Source organism: Equus quagga, chromosome 12 (genome assembly GCF_021613505.1).
Source record: "Equus quagga isolate Etosha38 chromosome 12, UCLA_HA_Equagga_1.0, whole genome shotgun sequence".
In the NCBI taxonomy this organism is placed as follows: Eukaryota; Metazoa; Chordata; class Mammalia; order Perissodactyla; family Equidae; genus Equus; species Equus quagga.
Genome location: NC_060278.1, coordinates 18238752 through 18252519, shown reverse-complemented (window position 1 = coordinate 18252519; position 13768 = coordinate 18238752). Strand labels below are relative to the sequence as shown.

General features: G+C 37.8%; 1 protein-coding gene across 1 annotated transcript in view; it reads right to left on the bottom strand.

Annotated features, from left to right (window-relative positions):
* Positions 1-13768, bottom strand: part of ITGA8 (integrin subunit alpha 8) — a 166457-nt gene that overhangs the window by 37241 nt on the left and 115448 nt on the right. Inside the window, exons 22-23 of the mRNA XM_046679408.1 lie at positions 10637-10716; positions 6471-6551 (exon numbers count right to left, since the gene is read on the bottom strand). Coding sequence (XP_046535364.1) covers positions 6471-6551; positions 10637-10716 — 161 coding nt within the window. The remainder of the gene's footprint in view (positions 1-6470; positions 6552-10636; positions 10717-13768) is intronic.

The window sequence follows — 13768 nt, the reverse complement described above, 5'->3', positions numbered from 1 at the left end:
TCTAGGGGTGAGTTGGAGAAATCGATTTTTCAAACTGACAACCCACAGAAATGTTACTAAATTGTAAAGCCCTTTGTATTCACCCTTAATGTGCAACTATTCAATAAAAAGGGCAGGGAACAGCTTCCTGGGCTCATATGTCAGCATTCTCTACCCTTAGATTGGTTTGCTGTCATGCCATGCTCTCTTTCCGACTTGATTTGATTAAATCCTGTTCAGATCAAACATAGGGGACTGGGTGACGAGAACAGTACAGAACATGGCAGGTTGCTTTCCTCAGAGGTAAGCCCAGAGAGCTAGGGGACCATTCTCAGGGGGTCTGGATGACCTCACCATCCCAATCTTTACTTTGCTCTTAGCTTGGCAACAGAGAGTTGATTCCATGCTCCACGTCCATTGTGAAGCTCTAGGGAACTTTCTTTTTTTTGCATAGAGAACAAATATACAACAGAAGCTGGGCACATTTTCTCTGAGAAATTTTGTTCTTATGGTCATCAATCCTGCAGGACTAGTCCTAAATCCTCTAGGACCACAGAACCATAAATTTAGATCTCAGAGGGAGCTGTAGAGACAATGTATTCAAAACCCCTCATTTTACACATGAAAGGAAAACTGATGTCCAGGAATGTAGAAGGTTAGTTGCACGTGAAAGCTAGAACTCAGGTTTACTGAGTACCATCCACTCATTTCCAATATGCAATGCACCACAGGGGCCACTGAGCTGCGGTGGGTTCAGAAAACACAAGTTAAAGAAACTTCCTGGCCCATTTCTGTAACAAAATCGAATAGAATTCTATAAAGAAACATAATATCTATCACAGGGCATGGCAAAAACTCAAAAAATATGGTTCACAAAAATCAGTTATCTACAGGGCCAGCCTGGTGGCGTAGTGGTTAAGTTCATGCTTTCCGCTTCAGTGGCCCTGGCTTCACAGGTTCAGATCCCAGGTACGCACCTAACACCGCTTATTAAGCCATGCTGTGGTGGCATCCCACATAAAATAGAGGAAGATTGGCACAGATGTTAGCTCAGGGCCAATCTTCTTTACCAAAAAAAAAAAAAAAAAAAAAATCAGTTATCTACCTCTAAGACCTTTTCAAATCTAGGGAAAGCAGGGCAAAGAATGACTCTCTAAAGATCCCAACTAAATAAGTGAAACACTGTTCACTGTTTTCAAAGTTATTTATTTTTTTAGAAAGAAGGAAGCAAGCAAGGAAGCAAGAACATAAACAACTAATTAGCCTAGGAGGAACAGCCAGTGCTGTAAACTAACAACCCACACTGAATAGTCCTCACATTGTAAGACGGAGGATGGAGCGTTATTCCACTGAGACCCTCGACTAATAAGATTGGGGTACTCAGTGGTAACACTGGACATTAGGAAGGGATTTAAAGGGAAGCAAGGAATTCAGCTTTTGAGAAGTCAGTCTATGTGCTACCAAGAAGTTCAAATCTGATGATTTGGTAGTATGGTGTGAACCTATTTTCATAACTCTGTTTTCAAACCCTGTTAGTCCCAAATAGCAAAGAGTATCATTTATTGTAAGAACAACGTTGGCTGTACCTGCTGTGGAGAGTATCTATATAGACCATGGTTATTCATTATTGTAGTCCCTCTTAACAAAACCCAGTCAATCCCGATTATTTTATAGAGGACGCAAATTTTATTACTCTTGGTGAGCTCAGTATATGTGCCACTGCCTCTTATGGCCAAATTTACCTCTTACAGACCCATGCTAAATTAATCCTTTGTTCCAGCAAATGATGTATAAATCTGCTTAAAGACAGTGTTGACATTTCCTGGCTTTGAAACGAAGTGGGACAATTCTCACCACTTCTTTTCCCATTCAAAGAAATAAATCCATTTGAGTTTACTTTTAAAATTATAGAAATGGCAGTAAATTAAAAAAAGAACTGTGAGAGAGAGTTGCATGATAACATACATTGGAGTAAACACATTGGCCAAACCAAAATTAGATTTTCCTGAAGACTGAACATGGAAGATTTTCAACACAGTAGCTCTTTGTCCCTTGAAGAATTAAACACTGGAACCAATGTTTTCAGTGAGTGTTTGGAAGAAAGAGTTTTCCTTTGTAAAATGGCTAAAAAAGAACTTTAACACTATCTTAGAGAATAAACTGTGGTAAATTCTTGGACATTAATCTAGCAATTAAACTAATTGCACTCACAATGAGAAATATAATTTTAATTACCTGTTTTGCTTATTGGAAGAACAAATAGAAAATTTCCTTCTTTTTTTTTTTTACCTCGAAACATTGGTATTACAAGTGATAGCAGGATACATCTAAAAATATTAATCTAATAAAATGGAAATGTGAGAATAAATACAATTACATTAAGCTCTTAGTTGCCTTGGACTGAATTATGCCTACGGAACAAAAACCATTCCCAATTTAAAATTTATTTTGGAATTAAGAAACAATTTCAATTTATTTTTGGTTAGAAAACAAACATAAGCTAAACTTAAAGAAGGAGACAAAATTTCATATCCACTAGTTGTAAATTTTAAAAAAGATATAAAAATAAGATAGTAAAAAATAATGTTTGTGTTTTCTTCTCTAATTTTTTAAAATAGTGTTTGTTCTCATCAAGAGAAGAAGGGGGGAATTAAATTAGAAATGCACAAAAATGAAACATCTAGATTAGCTCCAAATACCTGTAAATCAAACAAGTCACCTCCTTTGAGTCAGCTCATGAATTAAAGGAGAAATCACAAAGGAAATTAAAAAAATATTTTGAGCTGAGTTATAATGACAACTCAATATATCAACATTTTGGTATCCAGCTAAAGCAGTTGTTAAAGGGAAGTTTACAGTGCTAAATGCTTGTGCAAGTAAAGGAGAGAGGTCTCCAAACAATGATCTAATTTCTACATAGAGGAACTAGAAAAAGACAAGAAAATCCAACCCAAGGTGAGCAGAAGGAAGGAAATAATAATGGCAAAAACAGAAACCAATGGAATAGGAAACAAAACCAAAAGCAACACAACCAATCAAAGAAAGAAAGAAAGAAAGAAAGAAAGACTGATGAAACAAAAAACTGGTTCTTTGAAAAGATCACTAACCTCTAGCCAGACTGATCAGGAGGAAAAAAAAGTGGGGAGAAGATACGAATTGCCAAGATTGATGAGGGGACATCAGCAGAGGACCTACAGACGTTAAATGGAAAATGAGAGAATAGAAAAACAACTTTATGCCAAAACATGTAATAACTTAGATGAAACAGACAAATTCCTTGAAAGACAAAGTCCCAAAGCCCCTTTGAGTAGAAACAGATAATATGAATAGCCTTCCATCTAAGAATGAAATTGAATCGTTAAAAATTTCCCTATAAAAACAGCCAAAAAACCAAACAAAACCCAAGAAAGTCCAGGCTCAGATGGCATTACTGGTGAATTTTACCAACTATTTAAGGAAGCAATAATACCAATTCTATACAAATTCTTTCAGAAAATAGAGCAGATGGAGGAATACTTCCAACTTATTTTATGGAGCTAGCAACCCGCTGAAACCAAAATCACAGAAAGATATTGTAAGAACAGTACAGATCAATATTTCTCATGAACATATAGGCAAAAGTCACTAAAAAAATTTTAGCAAGTGGAATCCTGCAATATATGAAAAGGATAACCATGATGGTTAAGTGTGCTTCTTCCCCAGAATGCAAGTTTGGTTTAAAATTCAGAAACAAAAATTTGTCAAGTCACTACTTTAATAGACAAAAAAGGATAAACCATTTAATCATCTTCAGAGACACAGAGAACACCTTTGACAAAGCTGAATACACATTCATGTTAGAAATTCTCAAGAAAAGTAGGAAAAAAGGGAGCATCCTCAACTTGATAAAGGCATCTACAAAATCCTTGCAGCTAATATCAGACTTAATGGTAAAAGACTGGATGTTTTCCTCTTAAGATCAAGACAGGATCCAAGAACAAGACAAAGATGTCTCCTCTCACTGCTTCTATTCAGTCTGCATTGGCAGTGCTAGCCTATGCAGTAGGAGAAGAAAAAGAAATAAAAGTCATAACTACATAGTAAACAATTTAACTTTGCCCAAAAAGAGGTCTGGCCTTTGCCTTCAGCTTCTGGGAGGTAAGCTCCAAGCTCTCAAAATTTTATGATCGAAAGGAAGGAGTATCATTACCTGAACAGCTTGGCTCACACTGAATATTCCAACAATATGATTTAGGGTAGGGGTTGCCCACATCAGAAAGGCCAACAATGTGATTCACGTGGAGGTTTGCTCACATCATATCAGTCAGTCGGGAACAATAAAGAAACAGACTACTGACACATGCAAGAACGTGGATGTTTTACAAATGCATTATGCAAAGTGAAAGAAGCCAGACGCAAAGGCTACATTCTGTATATTTATACAGTTTCCTGGAAAAGACAAAACTATAGCAACAGAAAATAGATCAGAGTTGCCAGGGCGTGGGGGTGGTGGAAGGGTTGACTACAAAGGAGCATGGAGGAATTATGTGGAGTGATGGAGCTGTTTTATATTGAATGTTCTCATGGTGTCATCACTCTTCAAACTGCACACCTAAAAAAGGGTGAGTTTTACTTTATGTAATTTACACCTCAATAAACCTGACTTTAAAAAAACCGTCAAACTCCATAGTTTGTGAAAAGATATTTGTAATATATATAACCGACAAAGGATTAGTGTCTAAACTCTAGAATATAAAAGAATGCCTCTGAACTAATCAGAAAAACTCAAGCCTGTTAAGAGAAATGTGTGCAAAAAAAATGAACAGAAATTTCCTTGGCTGGGAAAAATAGAGTCAACAAACACACAAAAAAGCAGCTCAATCTCCTTTAGAAATCAGGGAGCAGCAAATTAAACCTTCAGCTAGATACTACTTCTTATCTATTGGATTGGCTCAAAATTAAAAACTGGACCATTTTGAGAGTTAGTTAATAATATGGAGCCATGAAAACTTTCATCCACCTCTTATGGGACTGTAATTTGGTGTAATTAATTTGAAAAAACAGTTTGATATTATATATTAAAGTTAGATAGTGTATACTCTCTGATCCTGACATTCCACCTCTAAGCATATACCCTCTGACACTCTTCTGCGTGTATGCCAGGAGATGTATACACAAGAAAGTCTGTAAAAAAGAAAAAAGAAAACCCCTAAATGTTTGCCACGAGTAGAATGGATAAAGACGTTGTGGTATAGCTTTACAATGTTATATTCTTCCGCAATTAAAATGAATGAACTATAGGCACATGCACTTCATGGGTGAATGTCAAAAACACTCATTTGGATGAAAAAAATCACAGAGGCTCACACAAAATAAGATTTTATTTGATAAGGTTCAAAGAACTCTATCTCATAGGCTGTATGGCATGATCATTTATAAACATGTGCCTGGAGACAGACTGCCTGTGTTTATGTGTTAGCTCCCCACTTCCTAGCTGTGTAGCCTTCAACTCCTTGTGCCAAAATTCCTCACTTGTACAGCGAAGATACTAGTACATATTAAGATGTGCTACCATGTTGGGGTAGCACATGAAAGTATCAATAAATGTTAGGTATTACTAATATTCTCGGTGGTACCAGGACAGCAGACAGCGCACCTCCCCATTGAAAGCAGCCGGGGCGGCAGTAAGAGAATGCAAGGTGACAATGGCTCTGAGTGTAGAAATCTATAGTTGCCATCATGGAGGAGTGTGAACCACTCAGGACATATGGAAAAGGAAAGGGAACTGGGGTTGCTGAGCCCCAATGACAATGCAGCCCCAAACACCAGCTGACATTTTTTGCCAAGTCCTTCATTGTTATAAAGAAACAAGAATTATAATAAAATCAATGTAGCCCATGCTTGTGCAGGATAATAACTACATGCAGTCCATTTCTGATTTCTCTTTTTCCTCCATGCATGGATTTCCCAGATGGTAGTTATTCCAAGCCTTTTAGTTGACTGCTGTCCTCCTGTGTCTCGATTACTTATTGGCACCCTCATCAAGGAAAAGGACAGAAGGAAAAAGATGGAAAATGTAGATCCCATTGACTTTTGCATCTAAGAGTTAGCCATGTATTAAACCCAAGATGTGCTACGGTGAGGCTGAATTTTCATGATGCTTAAATAATTATTGGAGAAGTGAGATTTTCAGGCAATCATGCAGTTGTCTATTTTAACAGGCTTCTTATCCCTAGTTTTTATAGTTTGATTACTGAACCGTCAGTTTGGGGAATAACACAATCTCTTGTTTTGATATCCTGAGAGCTAATTATCATACAAAGTTTACTCTGCTTTCCAATGGAAAGCTAACGATGGGTAGAAAAGGATGAAAATTTATAACTGGAGTGAACTGTGATCTCCACTGCAGTAGGAAAAGTCCATATAGTTTTTACTAGTATTTTATCATAACTCTTACCTAAAGAAAGCTATTATTATAGTATAACTACTACAATATCTTGTTTGTTACTTACCCTCTTATTTCTACTTGAGCTACGGCAGTGATGTTGATTTGCAGGCTCACAAAATTGCTATCTGGGTTGTCCTTGTTGGAACTAAAACACAGTGACATATGATTGAAATATATTTTCTCAGACATGTTACTATAATGTATGCTCATAAAAACATTCTGTATATCACAAGTGCAACACATATCGCCAATATGATCATTGAGAAAACAATGGCATATTCACTTTACAAAATCATAACCATTTGTAAACAGAAATGCTGAGATCCTCTATGATCAAGAGTAATGTAAGAACTTTCCACGAGGAGATACCTTATCTGAAAATATAACAGATATCAAGAGAAGCTAACACTTTTTTGGTTCAATGGCTAAACCAAAAAGTCAGCGAGCTGAGTTCATTTTACAATTTCTGTCTTGGACACATTCCTTAATTTCTCTGTGCATTATGTTCTTTGCCCATCAAATGGGAAAGGACAACACAGTCAACTCCCGATTTTCCATGCTAATTAATAAAGAGGAGAACTGGCATGAATAATCCAAGAGCAGCACATAATGGAAAAAGCATTTGCATTCGGTTCTGGAATGCATCATATCATACATTGTTTTGGCAGCAAATTTATCTTCCTTACAGTTTATTTCTTAAGTAATATTAAAATAAGTGTACACTCACTGCATGCTCACTGGCTGACTAGGGTGGGGTAGGGTGAATAAATTAGAAGCACAGTCAATGGTGAGAAGAACCAAGACCCCAGGAAGTTGGGCAGTTCAGACAAAGGCAATTAGGAGATGACACGGATGTTTGTCAAGTACACCAAGAATCTCAAAATAGAAGGTGTATGTTTAATAATATTGCTTTCAACAGTGGCAAAATTATTTTTAAGTTTGCTGTTTCTTTCTCTCAAGCAAATACAATTGGCTATGAAATTGAACTTAAAAAATGCATGCGTTAAGCAGCCAGTGCTGTAAGGAAAACGAACCATGTCTCCCAAGAGGTTTGACCAGTAACTAAGCTTTGGATGCAGACGCCATTTGCATTTATTGTCCTACTGTGCTTTCATCGAAGTCACCCTAACATCCCAAAGGATTACGCAGCTTTTAGCATACTGAGACGTGGCCACACCACCACTAACGGGTCATGTTTATATTCAGGTCTCATTAAGAAGAGAAAGCCCCCTTTTTTTCATTATCGAATCTCACGCAGATTCAATGGACAGGCTCTCATACTGTGATGATGGTAATGGGGTATATGTCCTGACTAGCTCTTAAAGCTTTCCAAACGTGGGAGCTGGAAAAGATATGAGAAAAGCCTGCTTTCAAAGGAGGAGGAGACAGAATTGTTCCCACCAGGCTTTTGAAAAGTCCTGTTCGATTGTATAGACTGATAAGCAACTGAAACTGCAAACACACATAAAAGACATAAACAGGCAAATGTCAGGCTCATTTCCTGTAACGGGGTATCGCTGCTAAGCTGGTGATGAGCCTAGAGGGACCTGTTCACCAAAGTTTGAACCCCAGCGTCCAGGCCACTTTATTACTAACACATCTGGGGAGGATCAGTCAACTAAAAGGGTGTTTTTTTTTTTAAAGGCAGGATTCTGAATTACTTCCCACTAAGAACTCATTAACTAAATCCACTTGTTGCAGACTTTGTGGTTCCAAATGCATTACAGAGAACTCTTTAGTTTGGAAATTTAAGTCTAATTGTTCCACAAATTACCCCAACTTTGTTCTATTTTCTAATTCACTACCGCTTTGCAGCAGTGGAAATTAGAACAATGGGGAAAAAAAGTTTCATTTAAGTTATCCCATAATTCTACTGCATTTTGTTTCCAAGTGGTTGAAATAACACGATGTTCATTACTCGCAACACCCTGAAAATGTAAATAGATGTCAAGCACTGAAATTGTCTCGGTACAGCAGTCTAATGTGAGGCTTACAGAGGCTGTTTTGAAATGCAACAAAAGCAATGGCAGACTCAGATGATCAAAATCATCTTGTGTCACCCACACTTGCCATGACACTTGGTCCTGCAACCAGGGGTGTCAACAAAATCTTCTGGTGAGAAAGACACCAGGCTTGATACATAACTTAGGTGCTATTTTGACCTCTTTCCTGGAAGGAAACCTCCCTCCCTAATACTACCACTACATTCAAACAAGCAATCCATCACCGCCCTGGATGCTGAGCTCTTTTTACTGTCGGTGCTAGTTCTACGCAACGAATGATGAATTTCCTCTCCATGACTACACACTATGTTGTACACCAGACATAAACATGTTTTTCACTTACTGCTCTGATGCAATTTTATTTTTTTCCTTATTGTTTCCTATTTCCTATTTTCTATTTCTAGAAAGCACTCCCTTTATGCTTTCTGTGGTCTTTGCAATGTCAACAAAGACAATATGGTGTTCATTTCACCATAACCGAGGAAGCAACATTTCACCATAACCGAGGAAGCAACGTTAGCGATGCTCACAATGACCTGTTTGAACGTGGGAATTGCTGAGACCCGCTCCACACAGGGAGGAAAATGTTTATATGTCACCCAGAGCTAGGGCCTGGAGAGATCACTTAATGCAAACATTTGGTAACACTAAATATTTTAAGTTTATTAATTTATAAAGCCCATTTTTCTTTTGGGTTCTATTTGTGGAAAAGGGCATTAAATGTGGGTAACAGTGGTCAATATGGTCAAAAGTTTTAGACTTCAGAGCTTGGTTTAATTTACTTGTCCTTTAAACATTTAAAATGGATGCAAACCATCTATTAAATACTTACTTATGTCTTTGGAGAATGCCAGCATGCAGATAAATGCTCACCTCTCAAATAAATAAAATAAATCTCTAAGATTCAGCAGAAAATATTTAAGTTAAATTCAAAAAAGACCTAATTAAGGTCAAAAAAGGACACTGAGGGTAAGTCAGAAAACCTTCCTTCCTAAAAATCTAGCATGAAGTTTGGGGGATGTGGTTTGTGACATAGGTTGAAGATTTTTTAAAATCTACACTCTTATAGAGTTCATATATTTTTAAAAAAATCCTAAATTTCCAATTGAAGTTGCTATTAAAAAATAATCCATTGCTCAAAATAATTATTCTAAAAGTCATCACACTGTGATGACAACTTCTTCTTGTAGGACAGAAGGTATGTTTAGAGGTTAACCATATTGCACACTAGCATTTGAGAACCAAATTGTAGATGCTGACTTCCGAGTCATTTTCATATTAGAACACACTGGGCAAGTTATAAATTAGCTATGGAAGGTCTGCATGTGCTGTCTATAGCAGTGTTTTTCAAACTTTTTAAATTGCAGATGACAAAATGATATATACACCTCCCAGGGTGTCCTTCTACATATATTTACATTTATCCGAAAGCAATGTCTCATGAATAGGACTCTCATATGTTATATTCATTCAATTTCCTTTTCTTTTAATATGAGTCTAGAGCCATTAAACTGATCCGATTATTGGATGAGTTGAAGTCCAAAATTGGGAATTCCTGACCCTCATGTACACTGCTTTCTCCGAGTCTTCGTACTCGTGAAATATTATTTTTGACCATGAAGGAGCAAATAGACTAGATGGTGAAAGGGTAAAGTCACACTTGAATCCTTGAACAGGGTCAGCCTTACAAAAGGGGGCAGCCACCTACAAGGCCTAGCTTACAGGTGCCAGGGAAGGCCCTGCCCTCTGAGTATATGGTCTCATCTGCATTCTGCCTTCATGCTCACAATTAAACCATCAGAGACTCACTCGTTCTTGAAAAGTTAGGAGACTTCAAGATTGCAAATGTAAAATCTATGGGTTTTTGCAGAAATTTTGTTCTTACGGCTTGGCTGACCCCAGGTGAGAGCATGGCAGGGGTGTGGAGGGGGGTGGGTGTGGGTGGGAGAAGACGTGTGTCAGAAGGAGCAAGAAGGGAGGTGAAGACGAGAGGGAGGTGCCCAGGACAAAATTTTACTCTCATAACTTGGCCTACAGCATGCAATCTCCTTTTAAAAAACAAAAATATTGAAAAACTGAAATAACTGAGAAAAACAAAGAAAAACAGTCTGGGAAAAGTCTGGGTTCTAATTTCAGAAGAGCTTTTAAGGTGAAGGAGCTTGACCAGTGGCATTCATTTCACTATGGATCTCTTTAACATTAAGCGTTAGGTATTTTAAAGTCTAACCTTTTGATTTGGAGATCAAAGTTAATGCTAACGTTGGTTTTCTCAAGCCGTGGAACCGTGAATCGGAGGCCCAGAGAGTACTGAAAAAAAAAAAGTCACACAGGACACTAAGTTATTACATAGGAGGGATCTTACACACAGCATGAATTTTTTTTTAAATTATCCCTGCAAAATCCCAGCCTGGATCACTGGCCCTTTCTCTGCTTCCACCCCAGGTGGCTGAGCGCTGAGAGGAGGTCAGGCAACCGAGACTGCAGGGCCCAGAGGATTCCAGTGCCCATACATTTTGGTTCCTTCTCATCATATAGCTCAATACCGACTCTCCTCCTGCCCGCTTCCTTGTGTGATAAATTAAAAACAACCCAAATGTAAGAGAGGAGACTGATTCAGAAAACTCTGATGCTTCTGTTTGATGGACATTTATGTAGTCATTCAAATTATGGCTGTGAAACCTATGCAACAATGAGGGAAATGCTTCTGAAGTGATGATGAGCAATAAAGAAAAAAGGTTACAAAGTTGGATGTGCAATGTGTTTCAGCTATGGTTTTAAAAGTTTATAAATGGAAAAATTACTGTACGGGAGTGAGGGTATATTCTAAGAAAACTCACGAAAATATTATGCTATAGTTACGAGATGGATTGACTCATAGAGAAGGATACAGGCATGAACCTACAGGAGCTGAGTAGGGCTGTTGAGGACAGGACATTGTGAACATCACTCATTCATAGGGTCGCCAGGAGTCGGAGCTGACTTGATGGCATTAACAACAAATGTTAAGCTTATGAGTGTTTTGATTATTTTTTCCACCTTTCTTTATTTTCCAAAGTTTTAAAACTGCTTTTATTATTTTTAATTTGAAAACGGATTTTTAAAACTAGGGGAATAATAAATCCAATGATAATATGAATAAGGAAGTAAAAATAAGTGCTAAGATATATCATTATATTACGTACTCTCTCACGCAGTGTACTAAGCCTTACGTGCGGGGTCTCACGTAATCACGACAACCACTCTGCGAGGTAGATACCGTGCTTGCTGACCTTTTCCAATCGAGCAGCAGTCCGAGGATTAGAGAGATTAAGTGCCTTGCTCCAGGTGCAGAGCAAAGAAACTGCAGAGTTGGAACTGAAACCCCTGCAAGCTGACTCCAGAACCTGTACTCACAGCCACTACACTATGAGAATCAGACCAGTAATTAAAAACTCATGTTCCTAGGAACCAGTCATAACACGAACCAATATCAAATTATCATTTTTATCTAAAATCATCATCACCATTTCACTAGCCCTTACTGAATGTGTTACAAGCCAGGCACTGTACGACTGGTCCTACATACATAGTATCATTGCATTGCACCAAGCCTTCCTGAAAATAGGTATTCTCCTGTTTCAGTATGACTTGCCCAAGATATCACAGCTGATGAACGGCAAAGCTGAGATTTAAATCCAGGTGTGCCCAATTATTAAGACTTTGCATCCTTATACCCCAGCCATGATGAATTCTTTCATAATTCCAAATGTGCAATTTTCTCTCTGACCTCTGGGACTTTGCACATGCTCTTCTCTCTTTGGAAACTTTTTAACACTTTTAGTGCTTTTTCCACCTGGAGACCTCCTATTTATGCTTCAAAGCTCAGGACAAGAGATATCTCCTGCAACACATTCTCCAATCCTACAGGTCGGTCAAGTAGAAGTTTTCTCTCTATTTCTTGTCTCCTTTGCTATGCTCCCATCTCTCAACCTATGATATTGCTAATTCTGAGTTTCTTATTGAATGGGGACTATATAATTTCCTCTTGATATTGTCAGACTCTAGCTTAGTTACTCTAGCTTAGGCATACAGAAGGGGTGCAATAAAAATGGTTGAAAGAATGATGAGAAAGAAGGTGCTGTCGTCTGCACATTTCCAGTTATGGGGATCTTACAATACTGTGATAAATCTTGCCTAATTTTGGTCTTCCTTATAGAACAATTCAGCATGGGATAAAGATACAACGAAGGTGTGACAATTTCCTACTGGTAAGAGACACATATGTTCTCAACTAGAACCAAACATCAGATCTGTGGGCATTGATTCTAAAGAGCTTTTGTTGAACCATTATTTTCTTGTTTTCCTGCTTGATTTTGCAAGTTTCTACGAATCTTATTGGCACATAAATATTTTATATTATTATAGCTAGTATATGAAAATGACATTACTACTTGCAAATCAGAAGAAACCTTTCTGCACACTACCTTGAATATTTTAAGTTAAAATACAAAGTCACTTGAAAACTATTTTTGAAAAATATTAGGACTGGAAGAAATATTCCTTGTGATTTATGATGCTCTTTAATATTTAGGACTGCTTTTACATTTGGAATTTTACTACAGTCCACTGAGAGTACTCTTTTAAAAGTACAAAATGAAGAAGTAAATAAATCAAAGTGTTTTATAACAAAACAGAATGCAATAAAAGTTGATGTGTTTAAGGGCATTAAAGGGTGAGATAAGAAAGCTATTAAGTTTCTTCTACTATAGACCTCAGAGATAAAGGAATACAAACAATTTACTTCCTTGACTTCTAAAGATTATTTGCTGGTAAAATGGATCGACATCCTTTCACATAAACACACTTGTCGTTAGGACCACACTGCCATTTTTACCCTCTGCTTTGAATGACACTGGTGGCCCGTTTTTGTTCCAAGATTATCCTTGTTATTGATGCTCTTAGATCATCTTTGGGCTAGATTCAACTTTTAACACTGAAAAAGGAATGAGTGCCCGGTCCCCTACAGATGCTAATACCACTGCCACCATGTCAATTCAATTTTCTTTGGCCTTGGGCAGGTAGACCTCTTCCTATCAAATCAGCTGGTTGGATTTTTCTTGAAACTAGCAAAAGGCTTTATTAACTTCTAAACAAAAGGAATCTAATGAAAAATGTTCTGATATCTCAGCTTAGACGTCGCATTCTATCTTTCATGGCTTCGTTTAAAAATCTCATCTGGGGGCCGGCTCCGTGGCCGAGTGGTTAAGTTCGCGCGCTCTGCTGCGGCAGCCCAGGATTCGGATCCTGGGCGCGGACATGGCACCGTTCGTCAGGCCACGTTGAAGCAGCATCCCACATCCCACAACTAGAAGGACCTGCA